At 45.3% G+C, this 13,586-nt stretch overlaps 1 protein-coding gene across 2 annotated transcripts in view; it reads left to right on the top strand.

Annotated features, from left to right (window-relative positions):
* The window catches only part of KIF19 (kinesin family member 19), a 425,797-nt gene that overhangs the window by 232,940 nt on the left and 179,271 nt on the right, over nt 1-13,586 (top strand). For both annotated transcript variants that reach the window (XM_078654238.1, XM_078654237.1), the window contains exon 5: nt 9,386-9,522. In XM_078654238.1, the coding sequence (XP_078510364.1) occupies nt 9,386-9,522 (137 nt within the window). The remainder of the gene's footprint in view (nt 1-9,385; nt 9,523-13,586) is intronic.

Raw genomic sequence — 13,586 nt, 5'->3', positions numbered from 1 at the left:
ACATTCCGTGAATCGGCGGATTATCCAGCTGCGCGATGTTCATCACCTGTTGTGACTAGGGTGGGGACTTTAACTGTAAATGTGTGTGGGAACGGGCCCAAAAGGGGAGTTCCGAGAATGTCTTTTCCGCACATCAAAGCTTTAAACATGTATGTGTAATCTGCAATAAAGTCATAAATGTGGATATAAGAGGCCAGGCCTCAGAAATACAGTTAGAGCACCTCAGAACGATACCTTCTGTCCGTTTCGTTGTGTTCTCCTCCGGAGAGAATAAAAAAACCTTGTTTCCTGCTTTCCAGTCTCCAGCGCCTGCCTCTTCATTGATTTAAATAACTAGAGGGTCACAGAGGCAATACCGCCGGGCAAATATCGATTGTCCCCGACCCGATTGAAACTGTTTTTACACTACAATGCTAAGTGATAAAATCGATTTGGAATTTTAGAGCTGGTACAAACAGGAGAGGCGTTTTCCTTACAAAACATTACACATATCCTGCAGGCTGCACCCTGGCTGGGACAACTGATATCGAAGTGAGTAAGAACTAATTGGAGCGGAACTGAGTTTCAATAGCTCTCTCTGTACTTTTAAATAGTTCTGTTTCTTCACACAACCAGTTTAATAGCAGCCGTACTTTTCTTTTTCCATGGAAAGCACAAATATTGTAATTGAAAAATTAGTCCTCTCATTCAAGTTATTTATGTCCCCTGCTCTCCTCTGCCTATGCAAGAGCTATTGGCTTTGGCAATATGTTTTAGTCATGTTGCACCCCAGTGTGTCTGCTGTCCAGCATGGCTGAAGGTGAGTGGAGTAAGGTGGAGAGGGGTAGATTGGGATACACTGCAGTGGGGTAGATTGAAGTATGGTAGATTGGGGTATACTAGATTGGGGTGAGTAGATTTGGGTAGATTGTGTGGGGTAGGTTGAGCAAAGATAGGGGTGGGGCATGTTAGGGTAGATTGCGGTGGGGAGATTGTGGTGGGGAGATTGGGTGGGGAGATTGGGGTGGGGTAGATTTGGGTCGATTGGGGAAGTTTGGTACACATTGTGGTAGAATAGAAAGGGATATTTTGGGGCAGGTTGGGGTAGAATGGGATGGGTTAGATTGGGGTGGGTACATTGAAGTGGGTAGATTGGAGTGGGTACAGTTTAGTAGATTGAGGTAGATTGTATTGGGGTGGATTGTAGGGGGGTACATTGTAGTAAGTTTGATTGGGGTAGATTGAAGTGGAGTATAATGGGTGGAGTAGATTGAGTGGGGTAGAGTGGGGTAGATTGGGGTAAATTGTAGTGGGGTAAATTGAGGTAGAATAGAGTGGGGTAGAATGGAGTGGGGATAGACTGAGGTTGGATCAGTGATGTAGGTTGGGTGAGGTAGATTGGGGTAGAATGGTGCGAGTTTGATTGGGGTAGATTGGGTGGTGTGGATTGGTGTGTGGTAGGTGGAGTAAACATGAATGGGTTAGATTGGGGTGGTGTAGATTGTTGCAGGGTAGATTGGGGTGGAGAAGATTAGGGTATGGAAGATTGGGGTAGGCAGATTGAAGGAGATTGGCGTGGTGCACATTGGGGTAAATTGTGGGCAGGTTCGGTTAGATTGGGATGGGGTAGATCGGGGTAGGATGGGTGGTGTAGTTTCGGCTAGTGTAGATTGGAGTGGAGTAGATTAGAGTAGATCGGAACATATTAAAGTGGGGTAGATTGTGTAGATTAAATTGGGGTGGATTGGAGTGTGGTAGATGGGGTGGATTTAAGTGGGGTAGCTTGAGCTACATTAAAATTGGGCATATTGAAGTGGGGTAGATTGGAGTGGGGAAGAAAGGGGTAGATTGGTGAAGGGTAGATTTTGGTGGACTGGAGTGGAGTAGACTGGGTAGATTGGAATAGTGTAGATTTGGGTGGGGTAGATTGGAGTGGAGCAGAATGGAGTGGGACAGATTGGAGTGGAGAAGATGGGGTAGACTGGAGTGGGTTGGATTGTTTGGGGTATATTGGGTGGCGTAGATTGGAGTTGGGTAGACTGGAGTGAGGTAGATTGAAAATGGGCAGATTGGTGTTGGGTTAATTTGGGCGAGTTAGATTGGGGTAAATTGGGGTGCGGTAGGGTGGGTTGGATTGGTATATTGGAGTGGGTTAGATTAGGGCAAAATGGAATGGGGAACATTTAAGTAGATTGGAATGGGGTAGAATGGAGTTAGGTAGTCTGAGGTTGGTTGGGTGAAGTAGATTGGGGTGGGTAGCTTGGAGTAGGTTGGTGCGAGATAGATTTGGTTAGATTGATGTGGGCTATGTTAGGGTAGATGAGGTGGAGTAGATTGGAATGGGGTAGATTGGGTTGGTGTAGATTGTGGTGGGGTAGATTAGGGTGGGAAGGTTGAGGTAGATTGAGGTGGTGTAGATTGAGGTAAATTGTGGGCAAATTGGGTTAGATTGGGTTGGGGTAGAACAGGAGTAGATTGGGGTAGGATAGATTAGGGTAGATCAGAATAGATTGAAGTGGGGTAGATTGAGATGTGGTATATTTGGGTGGGGGTGGTTGAGGTAGAATTGAGTGGGGTAGATTGTGTAGATTGAGATAAATTAGACTGTGGTAGATGGAGGTAGGTTGGGGTGAGTTGGAGTGGGATACATTGACATGGGGCTGATTGGAGTGGGGTAGAGAGGGTAGATTGAAATGCAGTAGAGAAGGGTCGATTGGGATAGATGGTGGTGAACTGGAGTGGGGTAGACTGGAGTAGATTGCAATAGTGTAGATGTGGGGGGTATATTGAGTGGTGTAGATGGTAGTGGGTTAGATTGTTTGGGGTATATTGTTGTGGTGTAGTCAAGGGTAGGTTGGATGTAATTGATTGGGGTGTGGTAGATTGGGATAGATTCGGTGGGGTAGATTGGAGTGGGGTGTTTGGTGTGAGGTAGATTGAAGTGGGATAGATTGGAGTGGGGTAGATTTGGGTGAGGTGGGGTGGATTGGTAGAACGGAGTGGGGTAGGTTGGGTTAGATTTGAGTGGGTTAGATTAGGTAGGGTATATTGAAGTTTGGTAGACTGAGGTGTGGTAAATTAGCTAAGGTAGATTGGAGAGAGGTAGGTGGGTAAAAATGGGGTAGACTGAGTGGTGTAGTTTGGGAAGGTGTAGATTGGGGTGGTGTAGACTGGAGTAAGTCAGAATAGATTGAAGTGGGGTAGATTGGAGTGTGGTAGATTGGTGAGGGGTAGTTTGAGGTAAATTTGAGTGGGGCAGATTGCTTAGATTAGGGTAGCTTGGAGTGTTGTAGATTGGTTAGATGGGGTGGATAGGAGAGGGATAGATTGGGGCACCTTGGAATGGGACAGATTGGAGAGAGGGGTATATTGGAGTGGGGTTGAGAGGGATAGATTTGGGTAGATTGGTGTAGGGTAGATTGTGGTGGACTGGAGTGGGGTAGACTGAGGTAGATTGGAATAGTCAAGTGTATATTTTGGTGGAGTAGATTGAGTGGAGTAGAATCGAGTGGGTAGATTGGAGTGGAGTGGGGTAGATTGGAGTGTGGTAAATGGGGTAGACTGGAGTGGGTTAGATTGGGGTATATTGGAGTGAGGAAGATGGGGCAGGTTCGGTGTGGCTGGTTGGGGTGTGGTAGATTGGGGTATATTGGGTTGGGTAGATTGGAGTGGGGTAATTTGGAGTGAAGTATATTGACATAGGATAGATTGGGTTAGATTTGGGTGGGTTCGATTGGGTGGGGTAGATTAGAGTGTGGTAGAATGAGGAGTGGTAAATTGATTGGGGTAGATTGGAGGGATAGAGGTGGGGTAGATTGGGGTGAATTGGAGTGGGGTAGTTTGGAATGGTGTAGATTGGGGTGGGGTGGTGTAGATTGGGGTAGGGCAGATTGGAGTGGGGTACATTGAAGCTGGGTATATTGGAGTGTTGTAGATTGGGGTAGATTGGGGTGGGATAGATTGGGGTATATTGAAATGGTAAAGATTGGAATGGAGTAGAATGGATTTGGGTAGAGAGGGGTAGATTGGAGTGGGGTAGAGGGGGTAGATTGGAGTGGGATATATTGGGGTATATTAAAATGGGGAAGATTGGAGTGGAGTAGAATGGATTTGGGTAGAGAGGGGTAGATTGATTAGTGTTGGGTAGATTGTAGTATATTACAGTGGGGTAGATTGGAGTGGTGAAGATTGGAGTGAGTAGATTAGAGTGGGGTGGATTTGAGTGTGATAGATTGGAGTGGGGTAGAAAGGATTGGGGTAGAAATGGATTGGTTGAAGTGGGAAAGGGAGGGAATGGTTGATTAATGTGTGGGTAGATTTTAGTGGATTGGAGTGGGGTAGTTTGGAGTGGTGTAGATTTGAGTGGGTAGATTTGGGTGGGGTAGATTGGAGTGTGGTAAAGTGGGGTAGATGGGATAGACTGAAGTGGGTTAGAATGTGGTAGATTAAAGTGGGGTACAATGGATTGTGGCAGATTGGAGAGGGGTAGATTGGTGTAGATGTGAGTGGAGGTGATTAGTGTAAATTAGATTGGGGTGTATTTGAGTTGGGTATATTGGCGTGGGGTTGAGAAGGGTAGATTAGTGTAGGGTAAATTGTGGTATTTTGGTAGATTGGAGTGGAGTAGATTTGGTAGGGTATATTGAGTTGGATATATTGGAATGGGATTGATTGTGGTAGACTGTGTCAGATTGGGGTAGATTGGGTTGGGTAGACTAGAGAATTTGGAATGGGGTAGATTAGGAATATTGGAATAGACTTGAGTGTGGAAGATTTGGGAAGCTTGGAGCGGGGCAGATTGGGGTACATTGGAAAGGGGTAGATTGGAGTAGGGTTCAAAGGAGTAGATTGGGGTAGACTGGATTGGGGTAGATCGTGATGGATTGCAGTGATGTAGATTGGAGTAGAGTATATTTGGGTGGGGTAGAGTGGAGAGGGGTAGATTAGAGTCAGGTAGATTGGAGTGGCGTGGATGGTAGTAAACTGGAGTGGGTTAGGTTGGGTGGGATATATTGGAGTGGGGTAGATTGGTGTAGGTTGGGTGGGGTAGATTGGGTGTGGTAGATTAAGATGTGGTAAATTGAGTAGGGTAGATATGAAAGGGGTAGATTGGGGTAGATTGGAGGTAGATTAGAATGGGGTAGATTGGAGTGGGGTATGTTGGAGTAGGGTGGATTGGATTGGAGTGGGGTAGGTTGGAGTGGGGTAGATTGGAGTGGGGTAGGTTGGGTTAGACTAGAATGGGGTAGATTGGGTAGACTCGAGTAGTTGGATTGGGGTAGATAGGAGTACATTGGAGTGGGGTAGATTAGAGTAAATTAGAGTGGTGTGGATTGAAGTGGTGTAGATTTTAGTGGGGGTAGATTGGAGTAAGATGAATGGGATGGACTGGAGTGGAGTAGATTGGATGAGTAGAATGGAGTAGACTGGGGTGTATTGGGATGTGATTATTTGGAGTGGGGGCAGATTGGGGTAGATTGGAGTGGGGCAAATCGGGGTGGATTAAGTGGGCTATATTAGAGTAGATTGGAGTGTGGTAGATTTGGCTACATTGGAGTGGGGTAAATTGGGTACATTGGAGTGAGGAAGATTGAGGAGATTGGAGTGGGGTAGGTTGGGGTGAGATAGATTCGAGAGGTGTAGGTTGGAGTCGGGCAGATTGGGGTAGATTAGATTGGTGTAGATGGGGTAGACTTGACTGGGTTAGATTGAGTAAAGGGGATTGGACTGGGGTAGATTGGTTTAGGTTGGGTGGGATAGATTGGGGTGTGGTAGATTGAGATAGACTGGAATGGTATATATTGGAGTGGGGTTGATCAGGGTGGATTGAGTGGGATATATTAAAGTAGATTGGAGTGTGATAGATTTGGGTAGACAGGAGTGGGGTAAATTGGGTACATTTGAGTGGGGTAGGTTGGAGTGGGGTAGAGAGGGGTACATTGGTGTAGACTGGAGTGGGGTAGAGTGTGGTGGATTGGAGTGCGGTAGATTTGGTTGGGGTAGATTGGAGAGGCGTAGATTGGTGTTGGGTAGATTGAGGTAGATTGGAGTAGGGTAGATGGGTAGACTGGAGTGGGTTAGATTGACTAAGGGCGATTGGAGTGGGGTCGATTGGTGCAGGTTGGGTGGGGTAGATTGGTGTAGGTTGGGTCAGATATATTGGTGTGTGGTAGACTGGGGGTGGTACATTGGGTAGGGTAGATTGGGATAGATTGGAGTGGGATAGATTGAAGTGGGGATAGATTTGGTAGATTGGAGTGGGTAGATTGGGGTACATAGGAGTGGAGTGAATTGGATTTGAGTGGGTTAGATTCAAGAGGGGTAGTTTATTGCAGTGGGGCTGACTGGATTGGAGTGGGGTAGATTGGTGATGGGTAGATTGGTGTGAGGCAGATTGGGGTAGATTAAAATGGTGTAGATTGGAGTAGATTGGTGTGGGTAGATTTGAGTAAATTGGAGTGGTGTAGATTGAAGTGGTGTAGATTTGAGGGGGGTAGATTGGTGTGGGATGGACGAGGGTCAACTGGAGTGGGGTAGATTGGATGGAGTAGTTTGGTGTGGGGTAGATTGGGGTAAATTGAAGTGGTTTAGATTGGGATAGATGGGAGTGGGTAGGTTGAGGTTGATTGGCGTGTAGTAGATGGGATAGATAGAAGTAATGGATTGGGATAGATTGGAGTAGGTTGCAGTGAGGTCGATTTTGGTAGATTGGAGTGGGGTTGATTGTAGTGTGATAGATTGTAGATGGGTAGAATGCAGTGGAGTATAGTGGGGTAGATTGGGATAGATTGGAGTGGGGTAGTTCAGGGTGGATTGAGTGGGGTAAATTGGAGTACATTAGAGTGGTGTAGATGGGGTAGGTTGGAGTAGGTTTAATGGGGTAGATTGGAGTAGGTTAGAGGAGGGTAGATTGGGGAAGATTGAAGTGGGGTGGAGTAGAGTAGATTGCATTGGGGTGGAATGCAATGTGATGAAGATGGAGAGCAGTAGAACATGGAGGAAAGGCAAGAAGCAGTGCCGTGAGGATGGAGGAGCAGTAGTGCGATGAAGAGGGAGGGCCTGCAATGCCATGAGAAAGTTGGAGCATTATTGTGATAAAGTGCATGATCCTCTCCATTATCAATTGCTGTATAGCCAATTTGTTTTGAAAAGTGGGAAATAGACTTTTCTGCCCAGGACACATTCAGCCCATTGGAGGCATACAAAACATGAAATACCCAGTCAGTGGCATTTGCTTGTTATTGTTATAGGAATGGAACTTAAGTAGCAAGCACGTATGCAGTGCTTAAAAACTATTATTAGGCGGCGGTAGGGAAGGTGAAGAAAAAACAGACAGCGGCATGGAATGGGACAGAAAAGAAGCAACACGGATGGGGTGAGAGGTGAAAAGAACCAGCTTGAATATGGGGTGGGTGGGAAGGGAAAGGAGTGAGTCACTGTGAGTGAAAACACAAGCACCCGTATGGAGTGCTTGAACATAATGAAAACAGTAGCTCCAAAAACAGGAGCAGTGGATGGACACTTGGCCCATGCTCTAGGGGAGGGCCAAACACAGAACCGGCTCCCAGGGTTGGACTGGCCGTGGCGGGCACCAGACGTTTCCCCAGTGGGCTGCCAGGGTGGGAGCCGTTGTTGTTACAGGGCCATTTTTGCTGCATAGCTGCAAAATCGGCCCCTGTGACAAAATCCTCCGAAAACGGCCCTGGCAAACAGCTCGGCTCACCGGGGGGCTCTTTTCTAGGGCCGGTTTTGGTCCCAGTCCCGCCATGCCAGCTCCTCTGTATGACGGAGCAGCAATGCCCCAATGCTGAAAGCCAGTTTATGAACAATAAAATAATGATAAAACAATTTTTTATCATGTTTTTTTCACTGACTGAGCTGAGTCTGGGCCGGGTTTTGGGTCAGGAGTATCCTCTATGGACAGGAGCAGGGAAGAGGAGTGGTGGACACTACAAGTTCACATTTTGGGTTAACCAGCTGTCTTGGGATGGCCTGATTTCTCCAATGCAGCTGGGTGGAGAAGAGGCACAGGTGAGCATCAAACCAGCCCACGCAGACAAATCCAGGCTCTTTTCTCATGCTGGATATGAGAGCATGAGAGCAGCGTCTGGATTGAATGGGAAGTCTGGAAGCCTGTGCAGTGTTGTCCATGGACTGCCAGGAGCAGAGGAGCTCCGAGGCAGGGGCCGGCAGCAGCCGGCAGCAGTTGCGCCAGTTAGGTACTTTATTTTTTTTATTATTTTCCCCAGCGCTGCCTACCAATTTTTATTGGCAGCAGCTGCCACTGGCAAACACAAGAAGAGGCATGACGCATGTATGCCATAACTATTGGGAGCAAAAGGTATGAGAGTGATGTTGCAGGAAACAAATAGTAATCTGTGGGCGGGCTGTAGCTTCAAACAACATGTCTCGAAGTGTTCACGCATGCGCTGTCTAGCTGAGACCTAAAAATGAAAAGGAGTCCATATTGACCTACTGTACTCTCCACTACATCTCATTGGTACACCAATTTCCTTCTTAAACCCAAACCACATACAATGGTCTGACAATTTCTTTAGATGGTACAAGAGGCCGCTTATTAATATGCTGTTTTTCATGACTTGTGTGGTCTTATTTCATAGCCTATATTGATAAATCTTTTTATGATATTATCACAACTTTTTGAGGACTAAGCATATGAGCATATAAGATCAAAGTAACATCTCTGAGTTGCAGTAATGCAAGAACCCAGGGCGGGACTGGAAACCAAAACCGGCCCTGGCAAAGTGCTCGGCCGCACCCCCGCCCCCGTGGCGGTTTTCAGCCGATTTTGTTACAGGACTGATTTTGCAGCTATGCTATGCTGCAAAAACGGCCCTGTAACAAAAAACGGCCCCATGGGCCCAAAACCTACCCCTACCCGTGCAGCTCACCGGGCATTGCCCGGTGCCCGCTACGGCCAGTCCGGCCCTGCAAGAGCCAACAAGATTTGTTCATTTCTGCAGTCTACATTTACACATGGGTATATTGCATTTTAGTATTGGAGGAATTGAGTACCCTGTTAAGTGTTTACTTTGTTCACCCCAGCTGCACTGGGAGTCCAGTCTTTGGCTGCGTCTTGGTTTTCTTGACAAATGTGGCTGGCTCCACAAAGCTTGGTACTCCCGACATCCCTGATTCAAAAAATCAATACTTCCACTGCTGTTGACTGAAAAATCTGGTTTCCTCTTATGGGCACTGTTTATGGAAATAGACAAATTTATGGTCTAGAAAATCCTCTTATAACCTAATATGTCATCCCATTTCCAAGCACTGTACAGCATAGTGCCCCCAAATATTTCAGAAGTGTTAATGTTGTCAAGTATTTTCCTGATGCCCATGTTTTTCACCCTTTTCATAAGATTGTCCATCCCTGCATCTCCTCTAGGTTGTGGGAAGACTTACACCATGCTGGGCACTGATTATGAGCCAGGCATCTATGTGCGCACTCTCAATGACCTTTTCCGGGCCATTGAGGAGACCAGCGATGACATGGATTATGAAGTCTCAATGTCCTACCTTGAGGTAAGGGCCTTGCCATGGAAAAGGAAACTACCCTTTGCTCGTGAGAACCCTCTATCTGGGTAGGTAAGTAATGGTAGGTGTATAGTTAATGTGCAATGGTGGATGGCAGAACCTCGCTACTTTCCAGTCGCCATTGAACTTCGGTGGTGTATCCGATTTGCGCTCTATTGTAGTAAGCCTGGTCTACAGCAAACATTGGCTATAATTGGCGCTTTATGCTTCTTGGCACAATTGCTTCTTAAAAATGTTTAAATTCATATCTCCAGTCCAACTTATTGGATATTTGCCATTTTGATATCATTTTGTTTATTACATTTTACTCTATTTTTGGTTTGGGGATTTTATTGCCTTGCAATTAGAGTTCACTACATTTTTGGTACTTCATAAATACTTTACACATTGCCCTAAATTAATCCTTTGTACTCCATAACTGCCAGGGGGTTGAGCTCAGGTTAATTTAGTGACTGTAACTGTTCACACTCATGAGGTTTATGATTATTCCTTGAGGTGGGAAGTCACCGCTCCCACTCCCCAATTAATAGTCCAATTTCTTATAATCACACATAGTCAAACCAATTACTGATAGTACATTCAGAGACATCTCTTTCAAAGTAGTTTGGTTTATGTGATATGTCATTTTATCTGTAAGAAGATTTGCAACATTTGTAACAACAGCTGTTTGATTATGGGTGAGGTCATGAGCATTGCATCTGGTGTGCAAGTTATTGCTTACATCGCAGTTGTTTAACACCTTGCATGCTCATGACGAGCTCAGCTCGTCATGAGGCACGGTGCTCCTGTGCTCATGACGAGCTGAGCTCGTGATGAGCCGTGGAACGCTCACACGTGGGGATAATTCCCCTGCTGTGCTGAACGTTCCACGAAAACGGGTGCGGCCGCGAAGAGCTCAGCTCGTCATGAGCACAGGAGCACTGTGCCTCATGACAAGCAGAGCTCGTCATGAGCAAGGGGGCGCTGTGCGCGCCCCCCTGCCCCCCAGCACAGCGGGGAATTACCCCCGCAGCGAAGGGGTTAAGGCCCTGGCAGCCCACTACATTTTGAATAGGTGCAACACCGAGTCTGGGGTTACACAGACTCCGGTACATGTGCATTCAAAACCTTATAGAAGAGCCTGGCACCTGAATGTCTGTTTAGAGCACAGCTAGTTATAGTGTGCCTGGGCGTCTTATAAAAACAAGACCTACTAAGCAATGGCTACTTCTCAAAATGTAGAACACCAAGGAAACAATAGAAACAGTGGGTCTGCGTAACAGTCGCAGGGTTTCCGGGATGCTGACGTGAAATGCCATCCAAGTGAGAGTGTTGTCAGAACGTGCATGTTTACTTACTCATCCACCTATACATTCCTCTCAGTGAGTTAAGCACCAGCTCCAATGATCTGTCTGTAACCTACATGTCACTCAGGTTTTTACTAGACATCTGCACTGCTGGCTGGGCTCTGCAGGGTATGGAAAAATGCATGTGCTGCTTTCTGTGAGAGTGATGATTGCTTTGCTACTTCCAAGCTGTGCCTCTTCTTTGAGGAAGCAAAGCTTGCACTGCTGCGGTCCAGTTTTTACCTGTCTTGTTAAGGGGGAAGCTTGTGCTGCTTCTGCCCTCTTAAGGAGGGAAGTGTGCACTGTTTCTTCCTAAGGTGTACCAGTTCTATGAAGAACGGGTGTTTTGTCTGCTGTTGCCACATCTTATGAAAAAGTGTATTTTATTATTTAGAATGAACTTGCATAACATACACATGTCAGTCAGAAGATTCTGTCGAACCCAGGGCCACAATTAGTAGTGGGCCCTGACACACAGACACTGGTTTTAATCCTGGCTTCCCAGCTTTACCAAACTATTTGACACTTGGCAAATTTCTTTCTTGACGGTGCCTTCCTTCTATTATCATATTTCAGAGTTCCTTGAAATAATTAATTTGCACTGTACAAACATCTTCCTTATTCAGGGTGCACTTGACCATAATGTTGTTCTATCTATAAAAATAGAGACTTGAAAAGGAGAAACAAGACAACTGAGACAACCTGCCTCTCGAGTCATTCATAAAATTGCCAGGACAGACGAGATGCTGTTCACTAATACTAATAAAAACCACTCAGTGCAATGATATGATCTAATGTTGTAAAGTGAATCAATCCAAAATACATTTTTGTTTTATTTAAAAGTTCGTACCTCAGTGCTAAATGAAGTAGTAGTCAATAACACTTGCAGCAACGCAAGGGCAAAGCAAAGATCTTCTGCCGACACTGGGCTGCTTTTCCAGACAGGATGCAACACAGGTGAGGCTGTGGTGAATTATGGGACCCGGCCTGCGAAGCCTCATTACCACTGCCGTATTAGCGTGGGTATCGAGGCCAGAGATGTTTAGATGTTGGGTGTTTGGCTCACAATCTTAAAGCCTATGCCCACTCTTTGTCTGCACCCAATCAGCTTTGAGTGTGCGTTAGCAGAGTGGGCTTGGCCTATTCTATAAAGCAATGCTATGATTTTAGAGGCATGCCCTGCACAACATGCCACACCAGCTGACAGCCTCGCCGATAGCGCAACTGGAGAAATGTACCCCATCTGCCACCTTCCTTCTGAACTAGGTGATCATGCCATATGAACCATGGACTGTTTCATTCTATCTTATGTGAGTTACCTATATTCCTGCAGAAGTCCTCTAGGGGCCAAAATCAAGACCTGAAACATGTAAATGGAAAAGAGAATGAGGGTCCATTGCTTTGTCCTTCTTGATTATAATATTGTGGTAGGGAGACACCGGTAAAACGCATTTTTTGCTCACCCACATACAATTTTAATATAGGACTGACAGTTTAACCCCTTCGACGCTCATGACGAGCTCAGCTCGTCATGAGGTACACCTCTCGTACGCTCATGAAGAGCTGAGCTCGTCATGAACCGCGGGTTTTTTAAAAGTGCAGCGCACAGCGGGAAAATGCGCCGCACGGATGGTGTTAACAATTGTAGAACATACATGTCAACATAAGAGACTTTAGTCCCCTATGTTGACATATCTCAAATTAGGGAACCCATACCTAGGAAACCAGCGATGAATAGCAGTCTAAAATGGATTACAGTACTAAATGTGGAACCCACTGAGCATACCAAATTTGTTAGATGAGGGCTAATAATCCTGTATGGGCACATGAATGTATGTTTTTTTTTACATAAGATTGACTTTTTCTTTCAAGAGTTTTGTACTTATTGAATGTTTATGTTAGTTTATAGAAATTGTATACCAGTCCTTTAATGCCACTCACCCACTTTTCAGTGAGTTACTGCCACCTATCCTTTACTTTAGTAATAGGCAAGGTTGCTCTGCTGCTGGCCATGTTGTACCTACGATGTGTTTTGTAGCTCAGTAGAAAACCTTCCACTATACAAAAGAAAAAAACTATTTGCATTGCCAATGCATGTTTTAATGCATGAAGCGAGCAAAAGAGTGAACCCTAAAAAAAATGTGGAAAGAGATTACTTTTGGTCCTCTGTGTAAAACAAGCAACTTTTTAAAAATTACTTTGTATAACTTCAAATATAGCTGACAATTGGCTCCATTTTCATGTATAACACCTTTGTCCAGTACTGGCATTTTAACCAACAGCACTTTGCATGCTGAGATGTTGAGCTTTTAATGAGCCTTTAAAACAAAACTACAAGACCCACAAGACCCACCATGTTGACTGAAAAAGCAATGGCTGATGATATTGTGTCACTGAGCTACCTGTTTGACATGGTCTAAACGACTTTGTAATATTTTTAAATATAGCGCTGACCTCCCGTTACACACGTCTTCTGGCATGCACAGCATGCGGTTGGTCTTGCAGGTCCTGACCGCACTGTGAGCATATCAATGTATATAAAGCAGATCTATCATCTTTGATAAAAAATTACCAATACTTTGAATCAAATGTATATTTCACTAATTTACACAATGTTTAATAACAGTGATTATTTTAAAAATAATGAATGAAGTTTTAATTATTGTATTCAGGCTGCCAAATGTTAAAAGAAAGACTCACATAAACGTTGTTGGTTTTTTTTCTCAA

This window comes from Lissotriton helveticus, chromosome 7, assembly GCF_964261635.1.
Source record: "Lissotriton helveticus chromosome 7, aLisHel1.1, whole genome shotgun sequence".
Taxonomy (NCBI): domain Eukaryota; kingdom Metazoa; phylum Chordata; class Amphibia; order Caudata; family Salamandridae; genus Lissotriton; species Lissotriton helveticus.
Note: the sequence above shows the minus strand (reverse complement) of the source record. Positions and strands in the feature narration are given on the sequence as shown.